An 11913-nucleotide genomic window follows, 5' to 3' on the forward strand; every position below is an offset into this window, starting at 1 on the left:
CTTTGAGCGTAAACGATTATCATTTGTAAAGTCTGCAGGGGTCATGCAGTTCTGCTTTGTGCTTTAGCTAACAATTTCAGGATAGTTATTTTCAGCAGAGGGTGGTGCTGTGGCTGCAGCCAATCATTCTTGAGTTGACGGAGCAACTGCAGAGTAGCAGGTCCTGCCGTAGAACCAACTCCTTAGCTAACACTTTCGTCAGCTGGTAGTCAGCTAGCTAGCAAGCCTGCTAGTTAGCAAAACAAGTTTAGCAAGCTTATCAACCACAAAGCCAGATAACGAATAACAAGCATGAGTAGTTTGAGAACTCGATGCATTAGTTAGCCAGCTAACTTGGTAGCTTATTTCCTGTTAGTATTTGTCTTATTCCAAATACTTGTACCACTGATAGATAGGCTAGATAGCTACGTTGCTATCGTTAGCTGCTGCGCTGGAGACAACTGTTTTGATTACTTAATTAGCTAGCTAGCAGTAATGGCTAACAGAGAACCACGACGACAATATCGCCGTACCCCGGCGAGTATCAAGCAAGAACAAGACGATGACTCGGACGCAGAGGAATCCCAATTGGGATTTAAGAAGTCCGATGGACGCGAATCACAGATCATCCACAGTGGTCACTTCATGGTGTCTTCACCACATATTGAACATCCACCAAAAAAGGGCTACGACTTTGACACAGTGAACAAGCAGACCTGTCAAACTTATCACTTTGGGAAGACAAGTACATCACACCTATCAATAGATGCGTCGTTGACAAAACTGTTCGAGTGCATGACGCTTGCATACAGGTATTTTTTTTCTAAAATTAGCTTGTATACCTCTACGACTATAACTTTCAATGAGTTGGACGACCTGGCTAGGACTAGCTTATTGTTAGCTCGTTACCATGAAGTTTCTGCTACCAATCATGTAAAATACTCTAGGTAATGTTGAGCAACTTGCATCTTAGATCAAGCATAATTCACCGTGATCATCTTAATCAAGGCCACACATTCAGTGTACGACTTTATTCAACGGTTCCTCCGAAATTAGGATAGTGAAAGTGAGATGATAGCTCGCTACACTATGATTGGATATGGGTGCAGCTTGCAGTCACGAGTTTTAAGTTTCAGGCATCTTGCTCAATACTTACTGAATGCCGGAGACGATCCATTATAAAGACCCCGACTAAAAAGACCATCACTAACACGACCCCCCCCCCCCCCCCCTTTCTGTATTTTACTTGTGCAATGTTGTGGGGGGGAATTAAGACAGCTGCTAGGACAAACTCAATCTTACATTGTGGGTGCGCAACAGGGAAAGGGCTATTATTAGGGCATAAAAGGCTTTTGCACATTGCTCAAAAGCCCTAACCGAAGTACCCAGGTTGTTGTTTGTGTGGGAATGAAAAAGATCAATGGAAAAAAAATGTGTGCAACGATTTACTGATAATTTCAGTGCAACCTAAAAAAACTGGTTGATGTGTATGAGCAGATATTGTCTGCGGTATCTTGCTTTTCCTTTGTTTTGATCTAGGATGCGTTAATCTCCCAACCGCCTCCCTGTGGACGTGTCTGTTCAGTCTTGGGGTTCCGTCTGGAAAGTCCTCAAATGCACCATCAGTGACGTTTCTGCCAGTCAGTCTACCATCAAGCCATAGGCGCCGAATTATGTTTTCCTCCGAGGGTGCTCACGGGCGCACGCTGTGATTGGTGGATAGGATATGGAGCAGGGGACTGACAGCGACAAAACCAATCACACTATGACAAACGCTCCACTTAGCACCAACTGCAATGTAATTTTAAATTAATGTAGCCTGGCAGTCTGGCACACGTGGGTGCTCAGTATTTTCCGATTTCCTTTTCAGACCTGAGATATCAATCGAATCGTTTGTTTTTATAGTAACCTCATCAACGTCAGGCTCATCACATCAGCCTTCATACGCAACGTATAGTAGCACAAAAAAAAAAAAAAAAAATCCGGTGTTGAGTGGGCGATTCCATATGCTACAGCTACACAGTATGGCTACATTCAGTGGCGCCGCCAGGAATTTTGGGCCTCTATTAGTTTTTACATTAATAAAGGGCCCCCCCAAAAAAATATTTGCACACACCACAGACCGGTTTAGTGTACCGCTGAATGAACACAACGTGTGCTGGTTCCAACATTTATTGCAGTGCAGAACTCAAACGCTGCTCACAACACAAGTAGCACTGTAACCCCCCCCCCCCCCCCCATAAGTAAATAAATCAATATTATGTTCACAATTCCTGATGCTTCCTCTCCTTTTCAGTGGCAAGTTAGTGTCCCCTAAATGGAAGAACTTCAAAGGGCTAAAGTTGCTATGGAGGGACAAAATCCGACTCAACAACGCTATTTGGAGGGCCTGGTATATGCAATGTAAGAGTTTCGTACACATCCGGTGTTTCTCTAAACATTGAAAGCGTACCTGAAGGGAGATGGACACTCGTGTGAGTTTGAGCAAGGTTGGAACAGAGGGGAGGTTCCTGTCTCCTAACTACAACTCTCGATTTTCTTCCCCCCGATCTTACAGATGTGGAAAAAAGGGAAAACCCGGTGTGCCATTTTGTGACTCCTCTAGATGGGAACATAGACATGGAGGACAACCGCCCAGCCGAGGTAACACCAGACAGTGCCGTCATCCACTTCCCTTCATCCCATGGATAATGTTTGAGCTTCCTTTCAAGAGAAGCCTTATTGCTGATTACCTCTCTCTTGTTCTCTCTTTTCCCTCCCTCTCTCTCTCTCTGCCCTCCCCCCCCCCCTGCTGTCGGTTATCCCTCACTCCTGTTGTTGCGTTACCCGGCTGTCCCTTCCCTCTGCTCTCCACAGGCGATAGCCACGGAGGGGAAGTACTGGAAGAGAAGAATTGAAATAGTCATCAGAGAGTATCACAAATGGAGGACTTACTTCAAAAAGAGGGTATCTTTGATTCAAATTCAGATTGTGATGCAGTATTTTTTGACGTCTTTAAAAAAATGTCATAACGCACCACTCACATGACTTGATTAATTAGTTTTATTAAGTATTCATTTCAGACTTTAATGTAATATAGCTAATAAGATAATTGGCTTGATTATCCAATTGAGTACAGTCGTTTGCTGTGCTTAATTCTCACATGTAAAAACATTGATTTGCGGTTTGTCACAGTTACAGAAGCACAAAGATGATGATCTGTCAAGCCTTCTCAAGGTATATACCACAATATCTAAAATATTCTTTAAGTTACCACTAGCATACATGCATCTTATGGACATAAGGGTTCATTTTCCCAGACGTGGATTAGGCCGAGTCCTAAAGTAAGAGAGAAATTCTATTATGATCTTCATTGAAAACGGGTTTAGTGTAGGACTAGGGTTATTCTTGCCTGAATGTGGTGAACGGGATTAGTTTTGGTCTGCTCTGGGTGTCTATTCTGGGTGTTTTTGACTTATGTGCTGTAGCATCTTGCTGATCAAATCTGCAAGATACGTTTGGAGGCATGTGTCTTGTTGCACAGACTAACTTAACCAACCAAAATATTTTTGATCATAATTTGATGGGGATTAATAACTGATACAGAGATTTTGATATGTTCTTTTAACTCATTTGTATTTTATTTTTAACAATCACATTTCGTCTGCTGAATTAAGTGTGTGAATCTTGCATGCTCTCGATACTGACTGGCAGGCTTGTGTTGCATTTCTAACCCTCCAAGGGTCCGGAGGAGCAGTTTTCCCTGTTTGGGGAAGTCTTTCCAGACACCCTCCGTGTCTCCTTTTGGCAGGACGAGGAGCTGGCGGGGCGTCGCGTCGCTCGCAGGGGCCGCGAGTCTCCCATCCCCATGGAGATGGACCCCCTGTTCGACATGGACGTACTGATGTCTGAGTTCTCAGACACGCTCTTCTCAACGCTGGCCTCGCACCAGCCCATAGCCTGGCCCAACCCCAGGGAGATCGGTGAGGAGGGCGCGTCATCAAGCTCAGCCTCTTAGATCCCTAAGACACACCAGTACACTTGGTTCAAATGAATGGGTCGTTATCTAGCTCTGCAGAAGCCTGGTAATGATCCATCCCCCCATCAGTTTGGATAAAACCATCTCCCAAATGAAAACACCAAGTGAACACTTGTATCATTCTGCCGTCTATAGAAACTCCCTGGTCTGTTGTCACTCTGATATGGGTCCTCTGTTGTCCCCAGCCCACGCAGGGAACGCAGACATGATCCAGCCAGGACTCATCCCCTTACAGCCCAACCTGGACTTTATGGATTCCTTTGAGCCGCTCCAGGGTAACCGCAGGGGGTCCGCAGGGGGTCCGCAGGGGGACACAGCAACATAACACCACCACCCCCCCCCCCACGTTTGTTTCACCAGGACCCTGGAGCACTGTGTCATTGTCACTCTGTAGCTCTTAATGCAGCCAGTTGCATGTGTGACGGTTGTTACGGTAGCGTTTTTTTACTAATCGGTGACTAACCCCCGCGACTTTCTTCCAGACTTATTTCACAGCCTCCGCCAGCCTGTGTTTCACTCCGCTTCCCTCACTGCTCAGTCTGTCTCTGCTGCCCCCAGTAGCAGCTGTCAGACACAGGTAAACCCCAGGCCTCACACCCTTAACAGACACACACACACATGCACACCCTTAACAGACACACACACACACACACACACACCCTTAACACACACACACCCTTAACAGACACATACACACCCTTAACACACACAGCCCTAACACTGTCTGGAGGAACAGGTATAGCTCAGTGGCAGTGAGGCATTCTGACCGCAGATCAAGTAAGTGGTGCCACACTGCTTCTCGTCCTCTAGCTAATCTGTGTGTCTCTTCTCATGACCTCAGGCTCAGCTCCTCCCCTCCATGCACCTGTCGACTGACCTGGGCCCCCCCCCAGACCCCCTGTCCCTCTCCTCCCCCCTTCCCCTCCCCTCCAGCATGCCTGTTCAGGCCAGCGGGACTTCTGGATGCCCTGCCTACGTGCACGATTACCTTCCCCTGTTCCCAGGCCCCATGGGCTCCAGCGCTCCAGCGGTCTCCCCTCTCAGCCAGCCCGCCCCCCGTCCACCCCTGCCCCCGGCCAGCCGTCTGGGCACAGCCACGCCCATCGCCCACCCCCCACCCCTGGAAGAGTCCCCGTCCCAGACGGTCATCACACACACAGCCTCCCCCTCCCCCAATGTCCCGCCCAGAGACTCCGCCCCCTCCTTCAATGTCCCGCCTAGAGACTCCGCCCCCTCCTTCGGTGTCCCGCCCAGAGACCCCGCCCCCTCCTTCAGTGTCCAGCCCAGAGACTCCGCTCCCTCCTTCAGTGTCCCGCCCAGAGACTCCGCCCCCTCCTTCAGCCACGCCCCAGACTTCTGCTCCCTCTCCAGCCACGCTCCTCCCCAGCCGCCTCCCCCCTCCAGCCCCAGGATCCCTCGCCGCCCCCTCTCCGCCAGCACCCCCAGACGTTTGCCTTGCCCAAACCAATCCACCCCTCCAACTCCAGCAAAAAAACACGCCACGTACAGAGGATCGTTCCGGCCAATCCTCTCCCCTCCTCCTCACACCTCATCCTGACAGGTTAGTCCACTTTCACCTCTCTCCACACGATGGCGCCGATACCCGTCTTCAATTCCTCCCAAGGGCTGCTACGACTGCTGACTGAGAACTCGAGTTATTTAATAAGGAAATACTCACGTGTGCTGAAGGAGTGTTCTTGTTAGCTCTACCAGCCTCATGTAACCCAGCGCCCCTCCCTGTCTCCCTGCCCCCCCTGCCCATCAGCTCCTTTCCCAGGGCACACCGGAGCAGTGCTGGTCACCCAGAGCCCGCTGAAGCCAGATGCGGTGCCCCCCAACATGGTCCTGGCTGGCCCGCCCAGCCTGGCACCGGTAGGGGCCCGCCTGGCTTAACTCTCCTGTGGTTGGGGCCCAAAGCTCAGTAGGAGAGCTGGATGATAACACTGTGTGTCCTGGTCTCTCTCTCTGTCAGTCTCCAGGGTTCCACATCCTGCCCCAGACTCACAAGGCTCAGCAGCTCATCGTGCCTAAAGAGGAGACGCACTCTTCCAGGCACAAGACTGCAGCGCCCTCAGGAGCTGGTGAGATGATCGATCTCTCTCTCTCCTTCTCTCTCCCCCTCTCTCCCCCTCTCTCTCACTCACTCACTCACTCACTCACACACACACACACACACACACACACCAGAGTCTAGTGTGGTACTTTAACGTGTGTGTGTGAAGTGAGCGTGTCTCCGGGATTTGTGTTGGTGTGTTTCAGCGCTGGACGGGCTGGGCTCGGGCCAGGGGTCTCCTTGTGGCTCAGAGCAGGCCCCCAGCCCCCAGTCCCCCCTCAGCAGCAGGGCAGCCCTCTCCAAGAACGAGTCAAACCAGGTGTGTGTGTCAGTATGCATGTGTAACAGTCTGTCTCTCTAGCAGTCACATTCTTAATGGACAGATAATACTCAGAACAAGTTGAATATTATGAAAAATTTATTATGAATAATTTGTCTACCTTTTAATAATAAATGCAGTTCAGTTCATGATTCATGATAAATGGTCAACAATCAGCCAATGTCAAAGCTGTATTTAAGCAAAACAGGGTCTATATGCCCCAAAAATGTTGGTAAGTTTGAACACAAAAGAACAAGGGGTCACCAAGGCCTGCTTGGGTGTGTCTGCGCTCGCCCTGAAAAACGTTTCCGCACTTCGTCCTCATCATCCTTCCCATCTTCTGCCCCAGAGTCGCAGAGGGACCCACATCTCCGCTGAGCAGAAGAGACGCTTCAACATCAACATCGGCTTCAAGACACTCTGCAACATGGTTCCCTCCCTCAAGTCCCAGTCAAACGTAAACCCAGACCTCTGTTCCTCGATGCTCGTTGCTGTGAAGGTGCAGGGGACAGCGGTGACCCTCTCTCCTGTGTGTCGTGTCTCCAGATCAGCAACGCGGCCACGCTGCAGAAGACCGTGGAGTACGTGGGAAAGCTACAGCAGGACAGACAACACCTGCAGGAAGAGACCAAGAGGCTCCGTGAGGAGATCGAGGAGCTCAACGCTTCCATAAAGTAGAAACACGACTGTCACTGTATGAAGGACACCTGTGGCGGTACCTCTCCTGTGTCTCCTGTTAGAAGAGACCTGAGGGGGAGACAGAGGAGAGACCTGAGGGGGAGACCTGAGGGAGAGACCTGAGGGGGAGACAGAGGAGAGACCTGAGGGGGAGACCTGAGGGGGAGACAGAAGAGAGACCCTGAGGGGGAGACAGAGAGGAGACCTGAGGGGGAGACAGAGAGGAGACCTGAGGGAGAGACCTGAGGGGGAGACCTGAGGGGGAGACAGAGAGGAGACCTGAGGGGGAGACAGAGAGGAGACCTGAGGGAGAGACCTGAGGGGGAGACCTGAGGGAGAGACCTGAGGGGGAGACCTGAGGGGGAGACCTGAGGGGGAGACAGAGAGGAGACCTGAGGGGGAGACAGAGAGGAGACCTGAGGGGGAGACAGAGAGGAGACCTGAGGGGGAGACAGAGAGGAGACCTGAGGGGGAGACAGAGAAGAGACCTGAGGGGGAGACAGAGAGGAGACCTGAGGGGGAGACAGAGAGGAGACCTGAGGGGGAGACAGAGAGGAGACCTGAGGGGGAGACAGAGAGGAGACCTGAGGGGGAGACAGAGAGGAGACCTGAGGGGGAGACAGAGGAGAGACCTGAGGGGGAGACAGAGGAGAGACCTGAGGGGGAGACAGAGGAGAGACCTGAGGGGGAGACAGAGGAGAGACCTGAGGGGGAGACAGAGGAGAGACCTGAGGGGGAGACAGAGAGGAGACCTGAGGGGGACACAGAGAGGAGACCTGAGGGGGACACAGAGAAGAGACCTGAGGGGGAGACAGAGGAGAGACCTGAGGGGGAGACAGAGGAGAGAGACCTGAGGGGGAGACAGGAAGGAAAGACGTGTATAGAGAGCTGTTCTACTGTCTACTGCTAAGGCAGATCTGGTAACGTTTGTCTGTCTAAATCTTGGCCTCTCCTTTCTCTCTCTCTCCCTCCCCCCACCCCCTCTCTCCATCATCCAATCACGTATCTCGCAGCACGTGCCAGGAGCAGTTGCCTGCTACAGGAGTGCCCATAACACGACACCGCTTCGACCACATGAGGGAGAAGTTTGACGAGTACGTGAAGAGCCGCACGCTTCAAAACTGGAAGTTCTGGATTGTATCCTTAAAAAAAAAACGTAGAGTTTTACGTGTTTTCTTTGAACCTTTATTTTAACTGGGTAATCACGGAGGGGAGACCCAAGTTTACGTTACAGATGCAAACAAGTTTCTTAAAGTCAAAACGTTAGTGTGTAGTGATGCAAGTTTCTACTAAATTCAGATTGTTTGATTAGATGCCCCATGCCAAAACTCTTTCATGCTGTTTGAGTTAAAAGACAACTTTAGGCACAGGGGAAAAAACTAAATAAAATTCCAAACCAGTCATCAAGGGGTATCTAAGCTATGTAGGGCTCTGAGGACTTGAGCTGAGCATCAGATTGCATCTGTTTAACCTCCACCTCACGAGTTTGACCTTTGACCCACTTGTCACAGTTCAGCATCATCATCAAGCCCCTGTTTGAGTCGTTCAACGGCTCGGTCTCCATCACCAGCAAGGGGGAGCTATGTGAGAGCACCCTACAGTGGCTGGAACGACACTGCTCTCTGCCTGTGCTGAGGCCCAGTGAGTAGCAGTCACGCTAACACAGCCTCTCTCCACCCTGATCCTCTGGACCCCCTGCTTGATTGAGATGTTTCCCTGCTTCAACACACCTGAGTCAAAAGAATGATCGTTATCAGGCTGAGTTTCACGACAACCTGTTCATTTGAACCCCAGATGCATTGGGGATTTATTTAGCGCTGGAGAAAGTTGAATCATGGTTCCATAACGAATCTTGGGTTCTCCAGTATCTCTAGATCGCTGAAAGTCATTTCTTCCTCCTTTTGTTATCGTGTCGTCTTTTCCTGTGCTCGCGTCTCTCCGGTCAAAGGATGTGATGAGAGGGGGAGGGGCGGAAAGGTCACATGTCTTATCGCCAGGGTCGGATCCAGTGGGGTGCATAGGGAACTTATTTTTTTGAAAGGGCACAGCTATCAATGGGGGGGGGGGGCAAATAGAATGCTGTGCCCCCTCTCAATTTTAAAAAAAAAGTATAAATAAGAAATACTGGCATTGGCTATAAATTAAATATCAAGATGGCTACACTTTCCTGCAGTATATGCAGGTCTGCTCTTATTTTGATTCTCATAAATGCTTTGTAAATGTGTGCCCCCCCCCCCCCCCCCCCCCCCCCCCCCCCCTCTTGTGAGAATAAAATGCCACCCCATTTAATTTGTTCTGGAGCCTAGTCTGCTTATCGCTTTGCACCTTAAGCTTACTGTCGTCAAGGACTTGCATTACTCTAGCTTCTCCATCAGAAACTCCTAACCCTTGTTCAATTATTTAGTGCAGTAGTTCTCAACCCTGGTCCTCAGGGACCCCCTGTCCTGCATGTTTGAGATGTTTCTTGGCTCCAACACACCTGATTCAAATGCATGTTCTTTACTAGGCTTCTACAGTGCTAGATAACAACCCATTCATTTGAATCAGGTGTGTTGGAGCAGGAAAACATCTATAACATGCAGGACAGGGGTCTCTGAGGACCAGGGTTGACAAACACTGATTTAGTGAACAGGAAGTTATGCAAGTAGAGTTAGCTAGTATGCTAGTGGGTATGGACGGCGTGAAGTAACGGTTGATGTCTTACCGTTTCTTTGTTTGGTTTGACAGCGGTACTCGGGACCCTCCGGCAGCTTAGCACCAGTACTTCCATCCTCACCGACCCGGCCTTGCTACCCGAAGAAGCCAGACAAGCTGTCGCAAACTCCCACAACAGTTCTGGAGACTCCTAGCTGCTTAGTCAAGCGGGCGGGGTCGTCACAAATTACTCTCACTTCACGTCCAAATCGACCCTTCAAACAACACTTTGAAAAACCGTTGAAAAATAAGACTTCACCAGCTGGCCTCTCGAGTGAAGTTCCAAAGAGATAACTCTTGTCTTCCACTCTGTCTAGATTCGTCACACACAGAAAACGCACAAGGTTTCTGCCTTATTCTCAGTGAAGGATTTTATTCCTCCATATTGGCTAGGGTGTCAATAATATTAATCTTTGGAAATTTCGAAGTCATATTTTCTAAAAACATGTGAAATGTGCATGCAGAAAGGTTTTTGAATCTCTGCAAAAGCATCCTCTGCTATCAGGGGCAACCGAGCGATGTATGACGCCAATCACAGTCTGCTGTTCAGGGTGTTTTTAGTTCAAATAAGATTCTTACCGTGATGTCTTGATGGTTTGTTTTATGTGAGGTAGAAATAGTTTAAAGCAAAGAAAGAAAAAAATCTATCTTAAAAAGGGAAAACAAAAGAGTAAGTTTACTTTTAGTTGACGAACGACGTGTACGGGAGACGCGGATCTTACCGTGAAACGGACTGAAAAACGTTTCCGAGCCTGAAGGATTATTGTTAAGTGTTCTTATCTTGTGTTCCTCGCACTGTGGAGCTCAACAACACGCACGTGTACCGGTCCTGGTGCTGTAAAACCCTGTTCCCGAAGTCTTCCAGCCAGGTGGAGGCAGCGTGCGTGGAATGTTGAAGTTAATCTCGCGTCTTTTCATGTGCTGGGCTTTTATAGCGCTACTGAACTCTTCAGGGATCTATCGGAGAGACACCACGCCTTGACAGGATCGTCTGCCAGATTGGACTGATAAAATACAAACTTCGCTACCTGTCAATGATGTGCCAGTGGAAATATAACCATACAAAACGAGCGTCAATGGAGCTTCGCTGAATGTACAGGTGCTTTGTTACTTTTCGATTATTCTTTTGAAAGAAATTGTATTTGTTCACTCAGGGATGCACTGGTGAGCATCAATATGCTTTTCTCTATAACCAAAACGAACAAAATATATCAGGATGTCTTCACAAAACACAGCAGTGAACATGTCACTTACAATGCGTACGTGTTTTTCTTTTTTTCATAATCAAGTCAAACTTAATGTAAAGTTATGATCAAATGGCATCTTATTTATTACTTACTTTTTCAGTACGGGGATAATGTCAGACATCGTCTGGCATCTTTCGGTGTTTTTTGTTCAACACTCCTTAGTGGTTATTCATAGAACATGTGTGCTCGTTACCTTTGTTTTGCAGTATTTATTTCTTTTAAGCACAAAACGTTAGTTTACTTTGAATGAAACAAGCACCCTTAAATGGATAGTTTTGTCTGTTTTGGTTTGAATGTTTCTATGGCTTTAGTGGTTATGAGTCCTAGTTTATGGAGGTTCTCTACATGTTTTGTGTGATGTGCTGATGTGGTCACATTCTTTTGGGATGTGTAGATTGACGTGTGTAAATCCTGTTGCAGAGTACACGGTCATTACTTGGACAAAACAAAACTTAAAACCAGCCACAATATTGCCTATGTTATTTTCTGTCAAGAATCATGATTTTCTTTTTTTTGAGGTGGAAAGTTGAACAGTTTGTTCTAGAGGACAACAATTTGGTTAAAAAAATGTATTCACTTGTTAAATATTATTTTGGATATAGCTCCTTTTTTCCAACGAAGAAATCAAACTGTTCTTTAAAGTTCTTAGGGACCTGTAGTCTGAAATGTCTCCTGCAGGTGAATTCTTAATGAATTCATTAATTCTGCAGTTGTTCAAATCATGACCTTGTTTGAGTCTTGCCTTAAGAGTTGTAAATACTGTCATACTGCTCTAAAAAATAAAATATTTTCCTACATTTATCACTGATCCCCCACCAAGTCAATTGAACACTTAAACCTTCTTGTGCATTTGTTTTGACTTTCCCATTAAACAGAAGCGTGATCATGCAACCAATACATTGAGACATTTTTTATGTTTAATTTT

At 48.1% G+C, this 11913-nt stretch overlaps 1 protein-coding gene and 1 long non-coding RNA gene across 2 annotated transcripts; one reads left to right on the plus strand and one right to left on the minus strand.

Annotated features, from left to right (window-relative positions):
* The first annotated feature begins 143 nt into the window (after positions 1–143).
* mlxip (MLX interacting protein) lies at positions 144–11789 on the plus strand. Its single transcript, XM_084694425.1, is given in 18 exon segments — positions 144–791; positions 2276–2382; positions 2537–2622; positions 2836–2925; positions 3154–3195; positions 3770–3941; positions 4183–4272; positions 4480–4574; positions 4839–5381; positions 5384–5558; positions 5763–5869; positions 5970–6078; positions 6257–6369; positions 6719–6826; positions 6916–7043; positions 8061–8184; positions 8559–8688; positions 9775–11789. Coding segments are annotated over 18 exon segments (2658 nt in total). The 5' UTR covers positions 144–474; the 3' UTR covers positions 9897–11789.
* LOC146220017 (uncharacterized) lies at positions 6451–10602 on the minus strand. The gene is made up of 4 exons (XR_014751004.1): positions 10464–10602; positions 9752–9968; positions 6839–6984; positions 6451–6743 (listed from the first exon to the last, which is right to left on the minus strand). It is a non-coding gene; the product is annotated as an uncharacterized LOC146220017 (long non-coding RNA).
* Positions 11790–11913: the final 124 nt, after the last annotated feature.

This window comes from Hypomesus nipponensis, chromosome 28 (genome assembly GCF_054491055.1).
Source record: "Hypomesus nipponensis isolate SF chromosome 28, ASM5449105v1, whole genome shotgun sequence".
NCBI classification, from domain to species: domain Eukaryota; kingdom Metazoa; phylum Chordata; class Actinopteri; order Osmeriformes; family Osmeridae; genus Hypomesus; species Hypomesus nipponensis.